General features: G+C 42.7%; 1 protein-coding gene across 2 annotated transcripts in view; it reads right to left on the bottom strand.

Moving 5' to 3' along the window:
• Nucleotides 1-5,552: 5,552 nt before the first annotated feature.
• LOC141083593 (cationic amino acid transporter 2-like) overlaps nucleotides 5,553-27,260 on the bottom strand; it is a 59,263-nt gene continuing 37,555 nt past the window's right edge. For both annotated transcript variants that reach the window (XM_073567937.1, XM_073567938.1), the window contains 10 exons: nucleotides 26,529-26,684; nucleotides 25,770-25,935; nucleotides 23,893-24,029; nucleotides 22,623-22,845; nucleotides 21,126-21,262; nucleotides 20,672-20,774; nucleotides 20,463-20,590; nucleotides 8,933-9,099; nucleotides 7,295-7,403; nucleotides 5,553-5,784 (listed from right to left, as the gene is read on the bottom strand). In XM_073567937.1, the coding sequence (XP_073424038.1) occupies nucleotides 5,711-5,784; nucleotides 7,295-7,403; nucleotides 8,933-9,099; nucleotides 20,463-20,590; nucleotides 20,672-20,774; nucleotides 21,126-21,262; nucleotides 22,623-22,845; nucleotides 23,893-24,029; nucleotides 25,770-25,935; nucleotides 26,529-26,684 (1,400 nt within the window). In that variant the 3' untranslated portion in view covers nucleotides 5,553-5,710. The remainder of the gene's footprint in view (nucleotides 5,785-7,294; nucleotides 7,404-8,932; nucleotides 9,100-20,462; nucleotides 20,591-20,671; nucleotides 20,775-21,125; nucleotides 21,263-22,622; nucleotides 22,846-23,892; nucleotides 24,030-25,769; nucleotides 25,936-26,528; nucleotides 26,685-27,260) is intronic.

The raw sequence follows: 27,260 nt of genomic DNA, 5'->3' as shown, positions 1-27,260 counted from the left end.
AGGCCCAGGAGGCTGGACAACTACAGCATCATGGGCAACAGTATGGCCCCACACAGGGCGATGTTGCCCACAATGTCCAGCAGCACCCACAGGCTGGTCCTCCACGTTCCCCTTCCCCTACATATGAGGATTTATGATTCAAAAGTTTGGAGATGTCCAGTGACATGTAACTGGTGCTTCTAATCTAGACCAAAAAACAGGTGTTCTCCATCACCAACATTTAGAACATAATTTAACACTCACATTTTTAAACAATGTTTTCCAAACATATGAAACAAGCCATCATGACAGGCAACGCTACCTCACGCCTTTCACACAGATATTACATGTGTGTATAAAAGAGAATATTTAAATGCGCTATACTGTTACATGAAAGGATGAAAATACACTACTCACTTGCTAACGCATAGGAAAGGCGTGCTTGCCTTTAGTTAAGTAGTCAACTTTGTTGTTAGCATTCTCTAGTAAACCAATTTGAGGCGACCAGCATTCAGAATATCACGCTCTCTCTATGTCTTAACAAGTGAGTTTTGTATTTTCATCCTTTCCAGTATAGCATGCTTAAATATTGTCTGTTCTACAGACAGGTAATATCTGTGTGAAAGATGTGAGGTAGCCTTGCCTGTCATGGTGGAATCATTCTATGATTGGCTAACATTATGAGGAAATGTGAGTGTTATCTTATTGACTTTATGTAGGTGATGGAGCTCACCCTTTGTTGCCTAATCCAGGTTAATGTAGGCATGCAGCAATGTTGTTATTGCATAATGTTTGTTGCAGTTTTTTTCTGTAATGTTACACCAAGTTAAAGAAGGCACAAAGGGTCATTTTGGCCATTGCCAAATTTGTGTTTATGGCAAAATTATGTTTGCCTTTAAGCAAAACAAAAAGGCAAAACTAAAAATTTGTCTACTCTAGTTAACGTCTCTGTGTGATTTTTCACAATCCATCACAACATACTAACATACACTAACCAATGCAATGAAACAGTCATAGAATCATAAGGGCTTGAGTAATATATATTTTAGACACACTTAAAGAAACAAATTATAACATAGACACAGCATGCTCTTGCCAAGAAGTTGCCCCCTCAGGTGAGATAAAGTAATTAGTGAAAATATCACGCACTTTGAGGCCAGAGAGCGGTCTACGTTGAGGGTTCATAGGTGGTCTCACCCTGCGCACATTGTCCGGCCTACGCACAACACCATCGGAGGAGGAGCAATCATGTATCCTGGTGAAGTTATGCAGAACCACACAGGCTTTGACAACTTCATTCACATTTTGCTCACTCAACTGAATGGCAGACTGGAGTACTCGCCATTTGGCACAAAGAATCCCAAAGGAACACTCCACAAGTCGCCTAGCACGTGATAGGCGCAAGTTAAAAATTCTGCGCCTGTGGTCAAGGTTGCGCCGGGGATATGGCCTCATGACATTGCGCGATAACTGAAAGGCCTCATCTGCCACAAGGATATAAGGGACTGATTGTTCGGGGGAGCCTGGTAGCTGGCGTGGTGGTGGTAGATCCAACGGGTTGGTGAGTAGCCGCCGAGCCATTATGGAAGTATTGAAGACTCTAGAGTCTCCCGTCCTTCCATATGCCCCAATGTCAACAATTATAAACTTGTATTGAGGGTCTACCAGAGCCAACAATACAACAGAAAAGTATTGTTTATAATAGAAGAATTGGGAGCCAGAGTTCGGCGGCTTACGCACCCGGATATGTTTGCCATCCAGGGCCCCAATACAATTTGGAAACTGGCATTCCTCCTCAAAGTCCCTTGATATCCTTAACCAGTCTTCCATCCTGGGCTCAGGTAGGACAACCTGATGGAGTCTTGTCCAGATTTCTGCACATGTAGACCTCACTATGCCTGAAATGGTTGACTTTCCAATGAGAAACTCATGGTGGAGGGCGGCATAAGAGCGGCCAGTGGACAGGAAGCTGTAGAACAACAGAAATAGTACATTTTAGAATGGCTAAAGTAAAAAAAAAAAATCACTTACATGCCGACCAAACTTGTTAGGAAATGATAGAGAAGAACACACACATATTTGGTGGCACAATGACTAAGTGATATGCAGTACATATTAGATGTAACATTCTGCTGTGTCAGGTGAAACATATTTGGAGTAAGATGATGGCATTAAACTTTGTCCAAGAAGGCCAAAAAACATAAATTAACACACACATTATGAACATAGAGAATGTGGTTGTGTAGTACATACCGTATTGTGAGTAGAAGTCGCTCCTCTGCAGATATCGCTTTGCGCATCCTTGTGTCCTGAATGTGCGCCCTGGGATAACCTGTCTCCAAGAGTCGATCAAATGTGGAAATGCTCATTCGACAGTACTGGTAAAATTTCTCCGGATGCTCCCGCAGAGACGAATAGAGGCGGGGAAAATTACCTCTTGTGAGTCGTTGCCTCAAAAGTGGATGGACCCACATGCGTCTCCTCCTCCGCGGATCCACTATCACAGGATATGGTTGGCCAAAGCGCCGTGACAAAAGCCAGGTAAAGAGAACCTGCTCAGTTGTATTGAATCGCAGACCCTCTGCCATGCTGCACAAAGAACACCAACACACCTCGTGAAAGCAAGGTGACAAATGGACAGAATGTAGGCAGCCACCTGTTTCTGAATGTCTAAATAGGGTGCAGGCTAATGATTTAAATTGTTTGCAGGCCTGAAAACCGTTAAATGTCCATTTTGCAAGGCTGCGAGAAAATCTCGCCATACGGATTGCATACGGATGCCCACATGCGCAAAATACGCGACCACACCTTGCTTACGGATGACCTACGGAGCACTGTTTAGGGGTCATTCATCCGTGTTCCGCATGTAAAATACGGAGCGTATTTTGCGCAGGTTAGTGTGACTCCAGCCTAACATTTTTTTGCTGAAAGTTGAGAAAGTGGTGCTATATGATGGAGTGGGAGCTCATGTTGGCAAGAGGAGGCCTTGTGCTCAACGAGCTAGCCGATTGGAAGATAGGACATGGTTGGGTGTGGCAGTTAATGGCGCTGATGGAGGAAGTAGTAAGGCTGGGTGGCCTGGTGGGGAAGGCCACCAGGTCACTTAAGAATCATAGAATCGTAGAGTTGGAAGGGACCTCCTGGGCCATCTGGTCCAACCCCCTGCTCAAAGCAGGATTCGTTAAATCATCCCAGTCAGATGTCTGTCCAGCCTGTTTGAAGACTTCCATTGAAGGAGAACTCACCACGTCTCGTGGCAGCCTGTTCCACTCATTAATCACTCTGTCAAAAAGTTTTTTCTAATATCTAATCTGTGTCTCCTCCCATTCAGTTTCATCCCACTTGAAGGCACGCCAGAGACGAAACACGAGCCTGAGGTTGAACCCCTGAACTCTATCTGGTTCATGGCCTGCAGTAGGGCCAAATTGCTGGAGATATTATGGGCCCAAACACCAGGGGCTAGTCTACTGACTCCAAGAACAGTCCCCACCCCTGAGCGGGCAACCCCTCCCACCTCGATGCAGTGGATAGAGGACATGATTCGGGACAAGGAGAAGAGGGAGGAACAGGTGTGGGGCCAGCTGAACAGCCCTAGAGATGAGGACTTGGTTCAGCATATCATGAATGGAATGGTCCTGATTTTTTACCACGAAAGGGACTATGGCATCCAGAAAGAGAAGCGCACCTAACACATTGTATATGTGAATGCTTGTTCTATCCATTGAGGTCCCCTTCTCTCACATGGCTAAAGTTTACAGCCCCAGTGAGTTCAGTTCCATAAGGAAGACAGTCCGTGGTTCACAGGTGGATTTCCCCAAAGTGGAGAAAGACTGTCCACAGTCATGTAGCTCCCAGTGAGCTTTGATTCACCCATGCCTCGGGGCTTGTGTGGTGGACAAAGCCAGTGAACACAGTCTTGAGTCTCCACAGTTCAATAGAGGTGGAAGGAAAGAATTACAGAGTTGGAAGTTGCACCCAATACTATAAGCAGTTTAGGGTACTTGAGGGCCACAGTCCAATGGGTGGGTGGGGGTGTGTATGTGTCTGTGTGTAACTGTTTGGTGTCTTTCAAGTTTTGGATGGCAGAAGATGGCCATTGTTAAAGAAGGGGGAAATGTAGGGAGATAGACATGCTGCCTGCAATTCCTTTTGAAGTGCATGCATATTGTTGTATTGCGTGAGCTGTGGTGTGGTGGTGCTGTGTTCTGCCTGACAGTGGGGAGAGTTGGAGTTGATATTTGGGACTAGCCCATAGTGGAAGGAGCTAAGGTGAGGGGAAGAGGTCGTCCTGTTGTGACATCGGACGAGGCCCAGTGTGCGTCAGGAGCAGACCTAGGGTCTAGACAGTAGGCAGTGCCGCTTGACATGGGTGTCCAGGTTGAGAGGAGACAAGACAGAGGTTGGGGTGAAGCATAGCGAAAAGGAAGGAGAACTGACAGAAGGACAGGGTGGTCAGCCAGAGAGAGGTCCTGGGAGAAGACACCCAACAGTGCAGCACCGAGTTTGTAACACGGAGAGGTGGTGGGCAGGGACAGGACAGAGAGTGAGGCGCGGAGGGTGCCCCAGGCGGGAGTTCTGGGGTGTCAGTAGCAGAGAAACTAAAGTACATATTGCCATAATGGCAAACTAGTTACCTTGAGTGGAATGAAGACACAGAACCACAGGACAAAAATAGGACTCATTAACTGAACCGTAGTACTGAGCTGGGTTGTGGTGAAGGAAGGTGAAACAGTGGAGATAGAGAACAAACGAGTCAAGAGAAAGAAATTGAACCTCCATGTGAAAATGATTCATATTGTGAAGGAAAACATTCACCAAGCTGTGTACCCGCTACCTGTTGTACATAATCCCCAACAAGTTATCGTTTAGTAAAAAGTTTACTTTTAACAGATAGTCTCCCTCAATGAATTATTCAACATCTGTTCCTGGCCAATCCAAATCATCAGTAACATACGGCCTGCAAGGACGTAGTGCCCCCCTTAGCAAAAGTCCATTCACTCAACCAGGACCCCCACCTTCATGTAACGTACCGTAAGAGAACAGTGCCTAGCCCATGGCACCATGTTACACAACATCCCACCTTTACGACCCTCAGTCCAGTCTGAAGCTAGCCACAAACAAATTACTGTTAGCTGTTATTGATCACTTTGCCAACAGCCATCTCTCCCAAACAAAAAGAGCCCTCAAACACTCCTGTCTTCTCTATGAGAGAGTCCACTGATGATGGCTTATCCTCCCACTGAAAAAAAAAAAAAAAAAAAAAAATTGGCTATTGGAATTCAAACTGGCAGATTTTTTTCCCACCCATCAAATAGGAAGAGTCAAGAAGCCTCCATAAACATTTGATGCTTGGCCAAAATTGGCAGATTTGGTCAAATTTAATCCCATGACTATAAGGGCCTCAACAATACAAATCAATAATTTGCTTCCTGGTAATCCAACTCTCCATGTTAGTCTCCTGCGTTTTCCAGTTATCAGGGATGTACCAAATAAAAAGCCCAATTGTAACATTGGGGCAATTGGGTATTGTCATGCTTGAATTTTAGTGGTTGAGAGGTCAAATAAATGATTACTGTAGATTAATAAATTTATTAAAAAAAAAACTTTAAAACTTTAAAATGAATTGAACGATTGAACATTATTCTCAACCATGGGTGGATTGAGTTAACTAAACTAAAACATTGAAATACAAAACTTTTGATCACATTTCTTCTGTGTTCGCTTCTGTCTTTTATAACACTGTAATAGGTCTGTTCACTCTCTCAACACTGTGGTGGATTCCATATCCAAAATATATAGCAAAACCTGCAAAAAAAAAATAAAATATAGTAACGTGGAGGAAATGATAGCCCCGTATTATGGAAGTATAAGAGGTCTTAAGGGATTTGTCCACTATTTGGAAAACATCACTCTCAGTAAATAGTTTAACCCCTTGTAAAACATTTCTACTTACCTTCAGCATGGTTCCAATGGTGTCAGCTCTGCTGCAAGGAGCGCACACTAAACTCAATAAAGTAGAAATGTTTATTGATGCAAAACAAATATTAAAAACATGCTAAAAACATGATAGGCAACCCACAATGATACAATATAATGGTTGAACATGTCCTTAAAGCGCTGTGTATTTACCTACTTGCAGCATAATAGCTGCATGCATGTCTATCCTGCGTTCCATGGGAGAGCTTCATGCGTCCCACTGGACGCAGGCGCGGTGGAGTTCTGACTCATCATGAGTCACGTGTGGATTCTACAGCGCATGCGCAGCGGCCATGTTTTTTCATGAGACCGGGACGCCGGTCTCTGAGAAGGGCTTTTCTGATGGAGGGGGATCCGTTACGGCGCGCAATTACATACACCTGGCCTTAGTAAGGTATTTAAACAATCTGGACCCTAACCAGCTCACTTCCCCTGACGAAGTCGCACGGGTTGTGGCGATACGCGTGGGGTATGGTCCTGGGTTGGGCACCCACTCTTGTTACTTCATTACAGCTTGACCGCTAATTGTGCTCGGTGTGGCAATTGATATACTGGGTGGTGGACTCTGGCCTTCTGATCTGAGGCCTATTGTGGCCCAATTGCCTTGAATAGAAAATACCTATGATTATTTAGAGTGTATTATTGGTGGTCACTCCATCGTATTAGGGCCTGGTGGTCCCCATGAGCCTTACTTTAGGGTGGTTGCTGAAATATTCTTATATAGGTTGGACGGTATATGGATTATCATATTGGAGATATATATGTCATACATGTTCAACCATTATATTGTATCATTGTGGGTTGCCTATCATGTTTTTAGCATGTTTTTAATATTTGTTTTGCATCAATAAACATTTCTACTTTATTGAGTTTAGTGTGCGCTCCTTGCAGTGGTGCCTTTTCCTTCTTTTTCTACAGTTTATTCCACTGTTGCGGCACCTTTCCTCATATAATTCTTTATTATTGGCACAGTTAGTGCGCCCTATTGTGTTTAATATAATGGTGTCAGCTCTGGCTCTCCTGGAGATCGCATGACATAATGTCACGCGATCCCTGAGGCCAATCAGCCACTTCACTCTCCCCTCCTTCAGACGAATCACATACATCTGAAAGAATTGAAACAGCAGCCGCTCTCACTTCCTCCGAATGTGTGATTTGTCCACGGGAGAGCCAGTGCTGACAACAAGAATAGCACCGGCACCAGAGGTGAGTATGTGTGTTAATATTTTACAAGGAGGAAATGTAGGGATTGAGAAGAGGTTGTCCAAACAGTGGTTAACCCCTTTAAAACTTTTTATGGTAATGTATTCTCTTGTTGCTTATTGGCTTTTCCACTTACCAAATGCCATCCACACCATGTATCGAAGCCATGTGTCAGGACTTAGTTGGACCATCAGGTATATATTAACAAAGATGCTAAGTACCGGTAAAAATGGTAGACATGGAACCTACAGAAAGAACAAATGGAATGCTAATGTAAAAGATTCTTTAAGAACGATATCGTTGATGGACCTAGAATGATGAAGTTCTTAATAACTTGGTATTTTTACACAATTAACCTAAAGACAGTATCCTAAATACCACAGCTACAAAAATGAGTCATGAAGGCAGGAGACATACTTGTCTAACTAGAATATATGGTGCTGAAAGCCACTCTTGACAAGGAGGAAGGCAAGTGTGTCTTCCTCTGTTGCACTTTGGCTTATGCAAAATCACCTACTCTTCCGGTGGCGTCTCCTATGAATGGTGTCCCCTGTCATCAGCTCTCAGTATTGGACCTCCTACACATGGTGCCTCCTCTCAAGAGCTTTCAGTATTGGAGCACCTGCATATGGCGATTCCTGTCATTAGCTCTCAGCATTGGATCTCCTAAATGTGGTGTCTCCTGTCATCATTGCTCTCAGTATCTGAAATTTGGTTGCATCCAGTCATCTCGCGGCATTGGACCTCCTGCACATTGCATCTCCTCTCAAGAGCTCTCCGTATTGGACCTCCTCCACATTGTATTTCCTGGAATCAATGCTTTCAGTATCGGACCTCTTGTTGTCTTCTGCCATCAGCTATCAGTATTGGACCTCCTACACATGCTGTCTCCTGTCATCAGCTCTCAATATTGGACCTCCTGCACATGGTGTCTCCTGTCATCAGCTCTCAATATTGGACCTCCTACACATGCTGTCTCCTGTCATCAGCTCTCAATATTGGACCTCCTACACATGCTGTCTCCCGTCATCAGCTCTCAATATTGGACCTCCTGCACATGGTGTCTCCTGTCATCAGCTCTCAATATTGGACCTCCTACACATGCTGTCTCCTGTCATCAGCTCTCAATATTGGACCTCCTACACATGCTGTCTCCTGTCATCAGCTATCAGTATTGGACCTCCTACACATGCTGTCTCCTGTCATCAGCTCTCAATATTGGACCTCCTACACATGCTGTCTCCCGTCATCAGCTCTCAGTATTGGACCTCCTACACATGCTGTCTCCTGTCATCAGCTCTCAATATTGGACCTCCTACACATGCTGTCTCCTGTCATCAGCTCTCAATATTGGACCTCCTACACATGCTGTCTCCTGTCATCAGCTCTCAATATTGGACCTCCTACACATGCTGTCTCCTGTCATCAGCTCTCAATATTGGACCTCCTACACATGCTGTCTCCTGTCATCAGCTCTCAATATTGGACCTCCTACACATGCTGTCTCCTGTCATCAGCTCTCAATATTGGGCCTCCTGCACATGGTGTCTCCTCTCAAGCCCACTCAGTATTGGATCTCCTGCACATGCGGTCTCCCATCATCATCTATCAATATTGGACCCTCCAACACATGTTGTCTGCTGTCATCAGCTCTCAGTATTGGACCTCCTACACATGGTGTCTCTGGTCTACAGCTCTCACTTTGATAGCACCTGTACATGGGCCTGGCCCTTTCTAAATGCTGAGGTCACAAAGTGTGACTAGTATCCCTTACCATGAAGGCTGCTTTGTTCGGATTTTGTGGCTGTCTCCAGATGAATATGGTGAGTGCCAGTATTCCAAGAAGAGCCAGAGCAAGTGGAATAATGTACCAAACTGTACCAGACAGCAAATACTGTAATCCTGCTGTAGACATCACACTCGTTGCGCAGCTTAGAATGGCTGTGGGAAGATAGTCTTTCATGTAGTTAGCTTTTCCAACGTTTTCATCCCATCAGCTTTTTTATAATATAATTTTCTATGGACACTACCATCCCCCACTATGCAGTTAGATGTCATACATCAGCCATAAAAAGGTATGGTCCCATACAGTGATTTATAAATACATATGGTTAAACACAAAGAATTGCATATTATAGGGATAGCCTCCTTTACTAGCAATGCTTCTAGGAAAAAAAATATAAAATCGTACAGATGTACGGTTCTGTGCCAAAGATTAAGGCAGGTGTGGGAAAAATGGCGCTTTTAAAAATACAATGATAATTGTATTTTGTTAATAGATAAAAATAAACTAAGTGAATGAACAGATGAAAAGTCTAAAATCAAATCAATATTTGGCGTGATCGCCCCTTGTCTTTAAAGCCGCATGAAAGCATCAATTCTTCTAAATACACTAGAATACAATTTTTGAAGGAACTCTGCAGGGAGGTTGTTATAAACATCTTGGAGAACTAACCACAGATCTTCTGTGGATGTTGCTTGTGTAAATCCTTCTGTCTCCATGCAATCCCAGATAATAAGACTGCATGATGCCGAGATCAGGGTTCTGTGAGGGTCATACCATGACTTCCAGGACTCCTTGTTCTTCTGTACGTTGAAGATCATTCCTAATAACATTGGTGGTATGTTTGGCATCATTCTCCTGGTGCAGAATAAAAATGGAGCCATTTGGATGTCTCCCTGATGGCATTTCATGATGTATATGTGGCGCCCCTGAGGCTCAGTCGCCACAGAGGTACTGCACCTTCTCCTAAGGTGTAGTGCCCCACCACCTAGGTAAGTTGGGAACTCTTTTCCACACTCCAACACCTGCATCCCACACACAGGATAGTTCAGCAATGGACCAGATTGCAGCTCCATGCTTAGGCCTCTTTCACACTTCAGTTTTTTGTGTCAGTTAAAATCCGCCAAAAAGGCGGATCCGTTCCTAACTTATGTGAACGGATGCCACAGGAACGTTGCAAGGTCCGTCCAGGCATGCCGGCGGACGAAAAAAATTTGGCGGATCCTCACAAAAACGGATCCAACGGATAGCCATCCGTCAAGATCCGCTAGTAATGCAACTCAATAGGGAAAAAAACGGATCCGCCAAAAAAAAATGGCGGATCCGTTTTTTTCAAAACCTGGCAGATTTTGACTGATGGTCAAAAACGGAAGTGTGAAAGAGGCCTTAGAGGATAGCAGAGCACCTTTCGTGGGTCCTTGCTTCGTAACACGAGATGTGCTGGGAGGTGGGTGGAGTTGAGATATATAAAAGGTTGGGAAGGTTTAGAATTACAGAGCAGTCAGAGAGGAGTCTAGGGGTCAGTCAGGAGAGACTGAGGACGGATCCCTAGAAGGAAGGATGGAGGAAGGAAGGAGTGCTGCAGCTGCCTCAGTGACTTGAGCCAGCTGGCACGGGAAAGGAACAGAAGGAGAAAGACGTAGAACTGCAACCTAAGCTTCCATAAGAGAGTGAAGGAACAGCGCGGAACGAAGGAGTAGGAGAACAGAGGAGTTGTGGGTTGGAAGAGGAACCCTGCCTATAGGTTCTCAGCGCAAGGCCGGGGCCCGGTCCCCGAGGTTGTATGGACACTTATGGTTCTGCAGCGGACACCGGTGGAGTAGTTGGCTGTAAATGCACTACTCCCATCCAAGACTTGGGGCACAACAGCTACTGAATAGAGAGCCAGGACTCTGGAGAAAGGAGTCCCCGAGAGAGGCTACAGCTGTCTGTCATACAAGTAGAGTTGTTAGGAACATCTGACAGGAGGAACTTCAGCGTACCACGGTACTAGAGCTCTTCACACCTTAAGGCGCAATAGAGGAGTCGTTCAGGAAAGGTACATGTTGGCGGAGTGTTGAAGAGGAGAAGCCTGACTTGCCCGGGAGGTTGATTGAGTCTCTGCCCCGGATGACACGGCACAGAGGAAGGCACCAGTGTGTACCATGAACTGTGAGTAAAGCTTTGGAACTACAGGCCCTGGTGTCTTCCAGTCATTGTGCACCAACACCGTCAGCACCGCTACATCTGGGTATCATCCTTTACACTACCTGCGCTTATACACTGCCCTGGGGTTACAGCTTAACCTGTGGGGAGCTACACCATCTATGCTGCAACACACCATCAGCCCCACAGGATCTGCACGCAGCGTTGGCTTAACATCTTGCTTGCCAAACACCACAGGTGGCGTCACAAACTATTTCATCACATTAACTACAAACCACCATTGATTTGGGCGCCCAGGGCCACGGACCGGGTCACTGCTGCTGTGACACATCCCCCGACACCGGCCCGGTACAGAGTACCCCACGGCCCTGGGAGGGCGACCCATATATATCTACCTGTATTTCTCAGCACTGAAGATACCAAAAAATATGGGTAATATTGAGAACTGTAGATGCAGTGGAATCTTAGTGCAGCAGATGAAAGACACATCACGCTTTCCTCCCTTCAAATTTGGAAGATGTCCAGCAGTGCCATCAACTCAGAACTAAATCAAATGGTAAAACTGGAGAGACAAAAAAGTGCAAATAGGGTCTTAACTGTTAACCAAGTGGTGTAAAATATTATAGGTAAGCTCACCTGATAAGGTTGTGACAGTCACAACACCTATAGAAAAGCTACAGCAAGACCACCAGGGAGATACGTTGCAATGAATGAGGAATATGGTTGCTCAGAGTCTACACTGCCCAAGATTCAAAGATAAGATCACACATGAAGGTGAAGCACGAGTGCGGTTTATTGTCAACGCGTTTCAAGGTTTTCAAACCTCTTCATCGGGAATTCATTGTGGTTTGGTCCTGATGATGAGGTTTGAAAACCTTGAAATGTGTTGACAAACTACATAAACTACATTCATGCTTCACCTTCGTATGTAATTGTATCTTTGAACCTTGGGCAACGCGGACTGTGAACCACCATATTCCTCATTCTCGTCAACTCAGAACTGGTAGTAACCAATGTGATCCAGCTACACTCATCTATTATTTAGAGAAGGTTGGACAAAAGTGGTCTTAATGGAAGAATTGCGACCGAATGCTAAATCTTCCACATGGAAAGAAATAATTAAATTATGCTCGAAAACATAGCAACTGGGGTGGAGAAAAAAAGTCAAAAGAAGTGCAATAATGAGGGTCTGCAGAAACAGTGAAGCATAGTGGAGGTTTCTTCCAAGGTTGGGGTTGTATTTCAGTAAACAGAAGTTGTGGATTTGGTCAGGATTAATGGTGTCCTCAATTCTGAGAAATATAGGCAGATACTTATCCATCATGCAATACCATCAAAGAGATGTCCGATTGGCTCCAAATTTACTGTGCCATAGGACAATGACACCAAACATGCAGCCAATGTCATTAAAAACCTATCTTCAGCATAAAGAATCACAAAGAATCCTGGTAGCCATAATACGGCCCCCACAGAGCCCTGATTTCATCATCGAGTGTCTTGGATGACATGAAGAGACAGGAGTATTTGCATAAGTGACAGTAACAGACGATCTGGCGAGTTCTTCAAGATGTTTGGAACAACCTCCCTGCTGAGTTCCTTCAAAAAACTGTAGCTAGAAGAAGTGATGCCTTCTTGGAGGCAAAGGGTGGTCACACCAAACAATTGTAACGGCAATGCCAAGTTCATGAGATCTTCTTCTGCTGGCTTTAATACTAGAGGTTAGGACAGTCCCGATAGGGTACACCATGGCGCTGGTGGGATGGCCTTTACAATTTTTCTGATCAAACACAGTATTTATTAAGTACTCTGTTATTTATATGCGCTATTGTTATTTTACTTACAGCAGGGTATATGCTCATTTAGTTTCTGTGTTAGGTTTTGTCTGCTGTATCCTGTACACGCAGGTGTCAAGTGAAAAGGCTTGATCCCTATAATGTGCATATTATAAGCAACATTCTTCCTGTCAACACTGTTATTATCAGCTGAAAAATTTGCTGCAAATTCTCAGTGTATGCATATATCAGAAATAATCCTCTCTTCAATCAATCCCTTACTTCATGCTTACATAAATTAGAAAAATAAAAAAATAAAAATCTTCTAATGTTTAGTGTATACAGCTCCTAGGCGGACCTATGTGTTCTTTAATCACAGAATACAAATTTCGATTTACAGACTATACAGAGAATCAGACTACACGCAGTGTTTGCAGTCTGTTACCTTAGAGACACATAGGCCGGCCTAGGAGCTGTAAACACTAAACGGTAAGAGATATTTTACTATGTACAGTTAGGTCCATATATATTTGGACAGAGACAACATTTTTCTAATTTTGGTTCTAGACATTACCACAATGAATTTTAAACAAAACAATTCAGATGCAGGTGAAGCTCAGATTTTCAGCTTTCATTTGACGGTATCCACATTAAAATTGGATGAAGGGTTTAGGAGTTTCAGCTCCTTAACATGTGCCACCCTGTTTTTAACCCCTTAAGCCCCAAGGGTGGTTTGCATGTTAATTCCCGGGCCAATTTTTACAATTCTGACCACTGTCCCTTTATGAGGTAATAACTATGGAACGCTTCCATGGATCCCGGTGATTCTGACATTGTTTTCTCGTGACATATTGTACTTCATGTTAGTGGTAAAATTTCATTCATATAACTTACGTTTATTTGTGAGAAAAAAGAAACACGGAAATTTGGCGAAGATTTTGAAAATTTCGCAATTTTCCAACTTTGAATTTTTATGCCCTTAAATCACAGCGATACGGCACACAAAAAACTTAACTTAAGTAACATTTCCCACATGTTTACTTTACAGCAGCACAATTTTGGAACCAAAATTTTTTTTTGTTAGGAAGTTATAAGGGTTAAAATTTGACCAGCGATTTCTCATTTTTCCAACACCATTTTATTTTTAGGAACACATCACATTTGAAGCCACTTTGAGGGGTCTATATGATAGAAAATACCCAAAAGTGACACCATTCTAAAAACTACACCCCTTAAGGTGCTGAAACCCACATTCAAGAAGTTTATTAACACTTTAGGTGCGTCACAGGAATTATTGGAATATTTAAAAAAAAAAAAATGAACATTTAACTTTTTTTTCACAAAAAAAACACCAGGTTAAATTTTTTTTTTATTTTACCAAGGGTAACAGGAGAAGTTGGACTGCAAAATTTATTGTGCAATTTGTCCTGAGTACGCTGATACCTGATATGTGGGGGGAACCACTGCTTGAGCACACAGCAGAGCTCGGAATGGAAGGAGCGCCGTTTGACATTGTCAATGCAAAATTGGCTGGAATTCAGATCGGACACCATGTCACGTTTGGTGAGCCCCTGATGTACCAAAACAGTGGAAACCCCCCACAAGTGACCCCATTTTGGAAACTAGACCCCCAAGGAACTTATCTAGATATGTGGTGAGAACTTTGAACCCACAAGAGCTTCACAGAAGTTTATAACGTACAGCGGTACAATTAAAAAATCCTATTTTTTTCCACAAAAATTATCTTTTCACCCTCAATTCTTATTTTTCCAAGGGTAACAGGACCCTAAAAGTTATTGTGCAATTTGTCCTGAGTACGCCGATACCCCACATGTGGGTGTAAACCACTATTTGGGCGCATGGCAGAGCTCGGAAGGGAAGCAGCGCCATTTGACGTTTTTGGCTGGAATTGAGATCGGACATCATGTCGCGTTTGGAGAGCCCCTGATGTACCAAAACAGTAGAAACCCCCCACAAATGACACCATTTTGGAAACTAGACCCCCCAAGGAACTTATCTAGATGTGTGGTAAGAACTTTGACCCCTCCAGTGCTTCACAGAAGTTTATAACACCCAGGCGTGAAAATAAAAAAATCGTATTTTTTCACAAACATGATCTTTTAGTCACCAATTTTTTTACTTTCCCAAGGGTACCAGGATAAATTGGACCCCAAAAGTTGTTGTCCAATTTGTCCTGAATACGCCGATACCACATATGTGGGAGAAAACTACTGTATGGGGACATGTCGGGGCTCGGAAGGGAAGTAGTGAAGTTTTGGAATGCAGACTGATGGAATGGTCTGCGGGTGTCATGTTGCTTTTGGAGAGCCCCTAATGTACCTAAACTATTGAAACTCCCCACAAGTGACCCCATTTTGGAAACTAGACCCCCCACGGAACTTATCTAGATGTGTGGTGAGCACTTTGAACCCCCAAGTGCTTCACAGAAGTTTATAACGCCCGGGCGTGAAAATAAAAAAATCATTTTTTTTCCACAAAAATGATATTTTTGCCCCAAATTTTTTATGTTCCTAAGGGCAACAGGAGAAATTGGACCCCAAAAGTTGTTTTGCAATTTGTCCTGAGTAGGCCGATACAGGTAAAACACTGTTTGGGCGCATGGCAGAGCTTGGAAGGGAAGGAGCACCATTTGACTTTTTCAACTTAGAATTGGCTGGAATTGAGATCAGACACCATGTTGCATTTGGAGAGCCCCTGATGTGCCCAAACAGTGGAAACCCCCAATTATAACTCCAAACCTAACCCCAACACACCCCTAACCCTAGCCCTGGCAGGAAAATGGAAATAAATACCTTTTTTAATTTTATTATTTTTCCCTAACTAAGGGGGTGATAACGGGGGGTTTGATTTACTATTTATGGCGGTTTTTATTTTTGGCAGCTGTCAGACGCTAAAAGACACTTTTTATTGTAAAAATAGTTTATGCATCACCACATATTGACAGCTATAATTTTTCCGTATTTTCACCCACCAAGTCATGTGAGGTCTTATTTTTTGCGGGACGAGTTGACGTTTTTATTGGTACCATTTTCGGGCACGTGACATTTTTTGATCGCTTTTTATTCTGATTTTTGGGACGCAGAATGAACAAAAACCAGCGTTTCATGAATTTCTTTTAGGTGGTGCGTTTACACCGTTCCGCGTGCGATAAAATTGATAGAGCCCTTTTATTCTTCGGGTCAGTACGGTTACAGCGATACCTCATTTATGTCTTTTTTTATGTTTTGTCGGTTTTATGCAATGAAAACTATTTTATATAAAAAATAATTATTTTTGCATCGCTTTATTCTGCGAGCTATAACTTTTATTTTTTCGCTGATGCTGTATGGCGGCCCGTTTTTTGCGGGACAAGATGACTTTCAGCGATACCATGGATATTTATATGCGTCTTTTTGATCACGCGTTATTGCACTTTTTGTTCGGCGGTATGATAAATTATTTTTTGCTTCGTTTTTTATTTTTAAGGGGCTCGCTAAAGGGATTAACTAATGGGACAGTTTTATGGGGTTTTTTTTATTATTTCCAAAAAATGAATTTATTGGGGGAATTTTTTTTTTTTTTTTCTCTAATTTATTTGGCGATTTTTTTTTTTAAATTATTTTAACACTTTTTTTTTAACTTTATTACATTGTCCTAGGTGGAACATCACTGTCCTGTGACAGATCGCTGATCTGTCACATCACAGATCAGCAATCTGTCACAGGCAGTGCAGCAGACTTCCTCATGCCTGCGCTTTGCAGGCACTGAGGAAGCCAGCTCCCTGCAGGCCCCCGAAGGTCCCCGTCGCCATATTGGATCCGGGGACCTGCAGGGAAAGAGACCCCCGCAGCAGCGCTGCACATTGCGCTGCTGTGGGGGGCTCAGGGAAGCACAGAGGGAGCCCCCTCCCTTCCGATGCTTCCCTCCAACCCCCGGTACACCGCGATCATGTTTGATCGCGGTGTGCAAGGGGTTAACATGTCGGGGGCGGTCCGTGACCGCCCCTGACACATTGTGCCAGGTGTCAGCTGTGATAATCAGCTGACACCCGGCCGCGATCAGCGGCGCTCACCACGTGGGCGCCGCTGATCGCTATGACCTCCTATCCCGTCCCTGGGAATTAAGTCCCAGGGCAAATGGACGGGATAGTACGTCTTATGGCAGAAAGGGGTTAAAGGGACCAAGAGTAATTGGACAATTGACTCCAAGGCTATTTCATGGACAGGTGTGGGCAATCCCTTCGTTGTGTCATTCTCAATTAAGCAGATAAAAGGCCTGGAGTTGATTTGAGGTGTGGTGCTTGCATTTGGAAGGTTTTGCTGTGAAGGAAACAGGCGGTCAAAGGAGCTCTCCATGCAGGTGAAACAAGCCATCCTTAAGCTGCAAAAACAGAAAAAACCCATCCGAGAAAATGCTACAACATTAGGAGTGGCAAAATCTACAGTTTGGTACATCCTGAGAAAGAAAGAAAGCACTGGTGAACTCATCAATGCAAAAAGACCTGGGCGCCCACGGAAGACAACAGTGGTGGATGACCGCAGAATAATCTCCATGGTGAAGAGAAACCCCTTCACAACAGCCAACCAAGTGAGCAACACTCTCCAGGAGGTAGGCGTATCAATATCCAAATCTACCATAAAGAGAAGACTGCATGAAAGTAAATACAGAGGGTTCACTGCACGGTGCAAGCCACTCATAAGCATCAAGAATAAAAAGGCTAGACTGGACTTTGCTAAAAAACATCTAAAAAAGCCAGCACAGTTCTGGAAGAACATTCTTTGGACAGATGAAACCAAGATCAACCTCTACCAGAATGATGGAAAGAGAAAAGTATGGCGAAGGCGTGGTACAGCTCATGATCCAAAGCATACCACATCATCTGTAAAACACGGCGGAGGCAGTGTGATGGCTTGGGCATGCATGGCTGCCAGTGGCACTGGGTCACTAGTGTTTATTGATGATGTGACACAGGACAGAAGCAGCTGAATGAATTCTGAGGTATTCAGAGCCATACTGTGTGCTCAGATCCAGCCAAATGCAGCCAAACTGATTGGTCGTCATTTCATACTACAGATGGACAATGACCCAAAACAAAGCCAAAGCATCCCAGGAGTTTATTAAAGCAAAGAAGTGGAATATTCTTGAATGGCCAAGTCAGTCACCTGATCTCACCCCAATTGAGCATGCATTTCACTTGTTAAAGACTAAACTTCAGACAGAAAGGCCCACAAACAAACAGCAACTGAAAACCACCTGTTATGAATGAGTCACCGAAGGAGCAAAAAACAAAAATAGCTAAGGCCAGAAAACCAGAGAAGTTGGCAGCTATCGGATTGCAGACTCCTGAACCTATCCACAACATCTAGCAGTAGCCGTGGGGGGTTCCTACGGTGCCCTAGACCCCTCGATCACAGCCGGAGAACTAAATTAGTTTGATATATCCGGTACTATTGGTGATCATCAATTTCCATAGTCCCCAAAGGGGATGGGCCACTCTAAGCATAATACAGAACTCACACATGGGAAGAGCATGCTGCCCAATGTAAATAAACATCAAAAAGAATAAGATTAAAAAATCCTTTTATTAGACATCACATAAAACCACAAAATCATAGTAATAGTAGATGAAGTAATCAGTGTTTGGGAGACAAAAACAGATTCCCCAGAACTAATTCATAGCCAAGGCACAAACGAAGTGCACGATAAGAAATATTCCTAAAAAGAAGGAGGGCAGAAAAATGCCCATGTCATGACCTCTCCCCATGTATACAAATAACACGTCTCTTAGAATCCCATAAATGTTCAAAATATATACATATCTAAATGCAAAATACAGAGACTGCAAGTAAGACAGCACTGTGGCCAACATGCATGGAGACGCCTGCCAGTGGGGCTGTGCCTTCCCTTCTGAATAAAGTGACGGTGCAGATCAAAGTGCCATATCGTGCTTACCCATATGGGTGAATATCTAAGTTCTAGGAACGTTCCAGGAACTTAGATATTCACCCATATGGGTAAGCACGATATGGCACTTTGATCTGCACCGTCACTTTATTCAGAAGGGAAGGCACAGCCCCACTGGCAGGCGTCTCCATGCATGTTGGCCACAGTGCTGTCTTACTTGCAGTCTCTGTATTTTGCATTTAGATATGTATATATTTTGAACATTTATGGGATTCTAAGAGACGTGTTATTTGTATACATGGGGAGAGGTCATGACATGGGCATTTTTCTGCCCTCCTTCTTTTTAGGAATATTTCTTATGGTGCACTTCGTTTGTGCCTTGGCTATGAATTAGTTCTGGGGAATCTGTTTTTGTCTCCCAAACACTGATTACTTCATCTACTATTACTATGATTTTGTGATTTTATGTGATGTCTAATAAAAGGATTTTTTAATCTTATTCTTTTTGATGTTTATTTACATTGGGCAGCATGCTCTTCCCATGTGTGAATTCTGGAGAACTAAATTAGCCTAAAGACAGAAAGGGGAAATCTAAACTGCCCCAGAGCAGACCCGAAAGCAATAGGCAGCCCCCAACATATAATGACTGTGAAGAAAGATAAAAAAAACACTAACACAGATAGAAAGATAGGTTGAGCAAATGATGGGGCCCAAGCTAACTAAATAGGACAGGATAGAAAAGCTGCTGTCCGCAATCCACAAAAACCCTATCCAAAAATGTACCAACAGACTGATAGGAGAAACAGGCCCTGAAGTCGCTAGGCTTCAAAAGACTATCAGCACTCAGGTATATTCTGGAGACAGAGCCAGAGATCAACAGATCAGAGACAAAAATGGAATTCAGCTCACCCCCCGGCCGGGGATGGCTGAACTCCAAAAAAACAAGGCAAACAAAACCAGGACTAAAGTGTACAAAAGGAAGAAAAAAACTTAGCTTTGAGAAGCAGAAATCAGACTGGTCTCCAAGAATCCAGCAGGAAAATCACCGGCAAGGCAGCAGGGCGTCGGCTGCCTTATATCCAGTCATCAGTTCCTGTGACCCAGTCATCATCTACCTGCTCAGCTGTATGGTAATCAGCCTCACTACCTTCCTTCGCCAGAAGAGGGAGTTCATCAGACCTCACTGGTGAAGGGAAAAATGAACTCACAACACCACCGCAGTGAAGGCCTGGCAGAGCATCAAAAAGGAGGAAAAACAGCATCTGGTGATGTCCATGAGTTCAAGACTTCAGGCAGTCATTGCCAACAAAAGGTTTTCAGCCAAGTACTAGAAATGAACATTTTATTTACAATTATTTAATCTGTCCAATTACTTTTGGTCCCTTTAAAAACAGGGTGGCACATGTTAAGGAGCTGAAACTCCTAAACCCTTCATCCAATTTTAATGTGGATACCTGAAAATGAAAGCTGAAAGTCTGAACTTCAACTGCATCTGAACTGTTTTGTTTAAAATTCATTGTGGTAATGTCTAGAACTAAAATTAGAAAAATGTTGTCTGTCCAAATATATATGGACCTAACTGTATATAAGCATGAAGCAAGGGGGTGGATTGAAGGGAGTATGACTTCAGTGTTTCTTTGTACCCTACAACCACAAGTGTCTCTAGATTTATCAGGAATAGGAACACAACAGACACTAACTTATGGCTACTATGCTCCGTATCACCAGTGTAGAAGAACGTGCCGGCCTCATGGCCAAAGGTCCGTTACCACTAAGTTCTTGGAGGTTTCCATTGTTGGTTGGGCCAATTTCGATTTGTAATTGGTACCTGGAATTAAAAAAAAAAAGTCAAAAGCTTAATAAATAATTTAAATGAGAATAATATAAAACATGTTCTATCTGACTTTACCTTAGTAACAGGACACAAGTAGACACCAAGGTGTAGGCGAATAAGGTTCCGATAGACATCATATCAACCAAGGCTTTTAGATCAAACAGGAACGCCATGAGAGCTGTCAAGAAAAACTCATTTATAAGACTTTTTTTTTTGGTAAAACCATTTGAAAAAAATTACGATGCCTTTGTAATACTGTAAAGTTGTGCTCACATAATGCCACCACATGGTTTTGGCAAGACTATGTCCAGTACATAATACTGAGCTGTGGAAGGTTGTTAATGAGATTTATGGTGAGATCCATGGAGCTCTAAATAGGTGGAATATTCCTATCCTGGTGGCCAGGGAAGTAAAGGGATTAATGAAGACATCTCCGTGTTCTAAGGTATTTATAATGACCTACATGAAGTGGTTTTGGTAGTCTAGGGTGGTGAACATGATTAATGGTAAGAGAGGAGAAAACCGATACCTGCCACTACTCCAGATGACATGGTAGCAATCACTGGACTCTGCCGACTGCTAACCCGTGATAATGGCTGAAAAAGTAGTCCATCTCTAGCCATGGCGAAGAGAATCCGAGGCATCGGGAAAATAGACCCTAGAAGGCTTTACAAGGGATTACCGGTATTTGCAAAATAAAAAAGAGTGAAGGTTGGAAGAAGACATGGAATGAAAAGGGGAGTACAAAGGAGGCATCTGGCAAATGCCACACGACTCCCTGAAGAAGCACTGCGAAACATGCCTTGGAGGGCAAGGTGGAGGATGAACAGGGCATTTAGATACTATGGGTTTTTAGTCCTTTATTATTCTTACATTGATGTGACCCCTTTATGAATTTCGCATACTTTCGGGTTATTTATTCTTGGTACGCCATCGTTCACTTAGAAATGAGCTCTATATTTATTCTGTTATGAATCAAGGGCTACATTTTCTTTAGTTGTGCAGTAGGGATAGCAAGAACCAAGCACTTTTTGATCATTTAGGTCTATACAATTTTCAATTTGATTATTTTGTCCTGATCTCTGGGTCACTCCTTACTATGAGATCTACATCATAACTTTTGCACTGTATTCCTCCACCTTTTTTTTTTTTATTATCTTGACATACCATATATGGTTTTAATTATGGTAAATTGTGTTGTCCACTTAGTTTTCAATAAATATTTTAACATTTTAGCATTGGTCTGGTACTGGATTTTTGTAGGTGTTATGTTGTAAATGGCACCTTAAGTATAAGTCAATGTCATAGAGCAAAGACCGGTTGACCAAGTGCGAATTACTGTCTCTGCTAATTGAGGACCTGTTGCTAGATCATAAGCGGTCAGTTTCTGCTCTTATTTTATTCCCGCTGCTCCACTAAGTATTTTTTTCTAATTGTGCCATACAGTTCCAGAGATATGGGCTTTTTTTTTTTTTTTTTAATTTAGGCCTGATATTTATGGTGTTTACCAAGGGGGGCGAAGCTCACAGGGTTATGGCACAGAGCAGCCTAAAGACACACCCCGGAGGATCTTGTGATCCACACCCACTTGTGTAGACCATTCATATTTGCTAAAAAAAAAAAAAAAAAAAAAAAAAAGAAGAGTGACCACCCCACTGGAATCCAAAGGCAGATTTTATGAGTATGTGTGTGTATGTATATATATATATATATTATATATACACACACATATACATATACACACACATACATACACATATACACACACACACAAAGATGTAAAGTGAGAAGGAAATAAAAGCAGAAATGATACACCCTTGACCCTGTAACAGGTCCTCTTTAAAGAGATTAACTGAGTAGCGAGTTTTATTGAAGTGTTGCATGGAAAAATATTCTGCAAATTAGCCATCTCATAAGTCCCATCTAGGAGAGGTGGCTACCTTATAAATCAATATCAAACTCTTGCGAGCCTTACAGTGATGAGACAGCCATAAAATAAAAGAAAAAAAATCACAATTCACCATACCTCGTGGTCAAGGCACACAAGGAACCAGCAGCTACAATATATTTGGCCACACTCCACCCCACATATTCAAAAGCAGCCGGCAGTGGGCTCCGCGAATCCAGGAGGTAATATGGCATCATGAGAGTGAGAGACGCAGAGACTCCAAAATATGCCAAGAAGCAAATGGACAGGGATACCACTATTCCGAGAGGTATTGCTCTTTGGGGGTTTTTTACCTCCTCTCCTGAAATTAGAGTTTGGGCATTTTTAGCATTTAAGCTTTATTGATTTTTTTTTATTTTTACACATTATGCACATCAATACCAATAAATGTCCAATAAATGAGGTCATCCATAAAAACCCATCCACACCAAATAATTATGCCATGTGGTTGGGGATGATGTGGTGTCAAAGGAAAACTTCTTGAAGGGAATCTATCAGCAGGTTTTGCTTTAGAAGCTGAGGAACAGCATAATATAGGGCAAGATAACCTGATTCCAGTGATGTATCAATCACTTACTGGACAGATTTTTGTAGTTTTAATAGAATCCCTGTTTTCTCTGCTGTAGATGTAACAGTGCTCGGAATGCTGAGCGGTGTATAACCCCGCCCACACCACTGATTGGCCGCTTGCTAACAGTGTACACAGGAAGCTGCCAATCAGTGGCGGGTTACAAAGCTTAGCTGGACTGCCTGGCATGTGACATCTAGTCCGGCAGAGATAATCTCCTGCAGATATAACACTGATTGTATTAAAACTACAGAAAGCTGCTAAGTGACACATTCCTGAAACCAGCCTCTCTGTCCATACACTATGCTGCTCTCAGACTACACAGCACAAACTTTGACCAATTCATCTAAACAGTTTAACAGGATCAAAGTGATCTCTGATAAAAGGCCGACAACCACAGCCAGTGACGTTGCAAATGTACGTCGGGTTGTGGGATATTGAAGAGAGGGTAAAACTGTTTCCCCTGTGGTGGATTTGTCACCTTATTTCACAATACAAAACTGTTACACATTATAGAATAGATCTGATGAAAAATGTCAGAATTTCTAATTTTTCCTTTTTTTAATCTCTCCCTGCCAAATATTTAAATTAAGGTGTTTTTTTTCTAGCTTTAAAATGCTTATTTTTATATATCAGTATTCTAGAGCCTCTCTAACAAATTTTCAAAGTAAGCACACGAGCCTCATCAGGTCTAAAAGATCTATTCAATTACGTATGCAGTTTCTATTGTGACATCAGCTTTAAATCCCCGATTTGTGGAAATACAGAATACGTACATACCTGTGGTGGCGATGCAGTCAAAACCAACAAAGGCATAGAAACAAGTAGCTGCTCCTGCCAACGTGCCGCTAAAACCGAACGGCATGAACCCACCAACTCCGTACATGCCGGTCTTGTTGCCATCTGCTGAATGGTTACTGTTGGTATGATGGTTAAAAGAAAAAAAAAAAAAAATCTTAATACAATCATGTCATATCGAAGTTGCATAGCGAGCAAGCGAGAGAAGGCACGAAGATTACAAAGCATCATCGGTATCATTTCGGTGTTTTCTCCTGCGAGATAGCCTTCATGAAAACTTTATGCCAATATTCCTTTGGCCGGGGTCACACTGGCGAGGAATACGGGCGCGTGAGAGGCGCAAAAAACACGCATTACACACGGACCAATGATTCTCTATGGGGTCACTCGCACCAGCCGTATATTTTTCATCCGTATTCTACTGTCCGTGCCACTCGCGGCATGCTGCGATTGTCAGCGTACTACGGCCGTAATACGCCAATGCAAGTCTATGGGTGCGCAAAAGATATGGATTACACACGGACCAGACGTGTGACTTGCAAGAAATACGCACCCGGTGTCTTTTAGCAAAGCCGGCAATTCAGTGCGCGATACAGTAAACTCACACTAGTAAATACAGTACTATACACACATAAATACACACACACACATATATATATATATATATATATATATATATATATATATATATTATATATATATGCATTCTATGTGTCTATATCTATTCTTTGGTTTCTGTTAGAAACCCTGTCATAGGGCTCCATTATATGTCCATTTTGCAAGCCTGAGAGAAAATCTCGCCATACGGATTACATACGGATGCTGACATGCGCAAAATACGCGACCACACCTTGATTACGGATGACATACGGAGCACTATTTAGGGGTCTGTCATCCGTATTACGCATGTAAAATGCTGACCGTATTTTGCGTCGGTTAGTGTGACCCCGGCCTTTATGTTAATAATCCATCTGTCTAAAGGGGGAAGGGCGAGTTTGCATTGTTGAGGGGGGGTGGTTTATGTGAAAATCAAAAATGCTTGTACCACTGTTGTATGAATATTGTGATGTTCTTTCAATGAAAACCTATTTGAGTTAAAAAAAAAAAAAAAAAAATCCATAAATTGGTCTTACTACTATGAACCTAAGAAAAGTCAACTACGGCACATAGCAGAGATTATATATATATATATATATATATATATATATATATATATATATATATATATATATATATATATATATATATATATATATATATATTTTTATTTATTTATTTGGGCCTCTCTTGGTGCTTCGTCCCATCATCCTAGTCTAGATGGACCTGGCACAAGTTCTCCTATAGGTTCTCATTGTTTATGTATAGATGGAAGGAAACCAAAGTTAGCTCAGACCTTATTTTCTATTTTATTTACGACACCAGAAATTGTAGGATAAAAAAAAAAGAAAGCTTCACATCATGTGCCAATGGGATTGAAAATACAGTGCAACCTGCCAGTAGCAGGCTATACAGCAGGTGAAGCGGAACAGATTGATATGTAGTTTGTTAAGAATCAGTGTTAGGCCACGTTCACATGTTCAGTATTTCACATCAATATTTGCCTGATTTAGAAAATATGGTTTTCAAAACAATATTAGAAAATCCTGGATTAATAAAGCAGAGACCAACCATGAAGATCTGTTCTTCTATTGGAAGACCTTGTCTAAGGCCACATTCACAATTTGGTCAGTATTTTACATCAGTATGTGCAAATCAAAACCAGGAGTGGGTGAAAAACACAGAAGTGAAGTGGTGACGTGCTTCTTTTATACTTTTCTTCTGATTGTTCCACTCATGATTTTGGACAGGATAAAGAATACCTCATGCTCTGAATGGCATCGTCTAGCTCTTTTTCTGTGATTTCCCAGTTCTTTCGGTTGCCCTTAACAAATCCACTCACTATGACAAACACCAAGACAATCATGTTGACAGCTGTGAAGACTTTGTTAACTGTGGTTGACTCCTTCACACCAAAGGAAAGAAGCCCTGGAATGGAAAAATAGATAAAACCTAAAATACTTTTAATCCACGTTTAGATCGATCTAGGTATCTATCTGGATTCAAACTGCTCTACCGATTCTGGAACAGTTTTTCATCTTCTTCTGTGTCCCTCCGTTCCAAAGTTATGCCCTAAAGTAATAAAGATATATGTTTTCCCTTTAAGCAAGTGGGCGTGTATAGCGGAAGTACTCAGTAGGCGTGACTTTGTTTTGATTGGCCACCAGAGGAAAAATAGCAAACGCCCACAGAGAAGGTCTGTGATATAAGTGCAGTTGGGAAAATTTGCATCCATAATAGGAGGGGACATAAGTTTGGAATGGAGGGGCACAGAAGAAAAAGATAGACTGTTCCAGAATCTGTAGCAATTGGGGGAGGAATTCTGTTTAAATTTGAAATCCAGTGAAAGATTACTCTAAGGTCCCTTCACACAAATTAGAATAAAAGTGGCCGATTTTGATGGGATGGACCATCGATCTGGAGTATATGGGGTCTTCCTCATTCAGCCAACGGATAACGTAAATGGACAAAAAACGATCGGAAAGTCGAATTTCAAGTTCAACATCATAGAACTTTAATACCTGAAAGAATGAGAATAAGGCACACGGCAAAAATGTCAGGGTATTCTGCCAGCCCTGGCACATCCATAGGCATCGTACTACTGAAGAACGTTCCTATTGCTTTTCCAACAAGTTCATCAAATGTAGCGCTCCAAGCTCGGGCAACACTGGAAGTGCCTACAATACAATATACGATTACTGATGTATACTATCTGTCAATATGTCCCTCAAAGGGAATGTATCATCAGTTTATTTCACTAATTTTAACCAGATACTGATGAATATTCTTATCTTTTAGGCTAGTTTCACACTAGCGTTTATGAGCGCAGCGACGGCCTGCGCACGGCCGCCGCTAAGCCCCACCCCTGCCGCGCCCCCGCCGGTAGCTCCGCCCACCGGCGCATGACGCTGCTTGCGCCCTGCGTCCCCTATCTTTATCACTGGGGGCGCAGGCCGTGCGCAGTATGCGTTTGGCGGCGCATGCGCCTTTTTGACGGTGCGCCGACGCAACCAAACTGCAGCAGGTTGCGTTTGGCGCAGGTCGGCGCACCGTCAAAAGGACGCATGCGCCGCCAAACGCACACTGCGCACGGCCTGCACCCCCTGTGATCAAGATAGGGGACGCAGGGCGCATGCAGCGTCATGAGCCGGTGGGCGTGCGCAGGCCGTCGCTTCGCTCATAAACGCTAGTGTGAAACTAGCCTTATTTAGGATTTTTTAAAGTTTTTTTTTGTACAGGATTATGGGGCCTGT

Source organism: Dendrobates tinctorius, unplaced genomic scaffold (genome assembly GCF_039654945.1).
Source record: "Dendrobates tinctorius isolate UK_male_01 unplaced genomic scaffold, ASM3965494v1 ptg000020l, whole genome shotgun sequence".
Taxonomy (NCBI): Eukaryota; Metazoa; Chordata; class Amphibia; order Anura; family Dendrobatidae; genus Dendrobates; species Dendrobates tinctorius.
The sequence above is the reverse complement of the archived record's forward strand: the minus strand, read 5'-3'. Positions and strand labels throughout refer to the sequence as shown.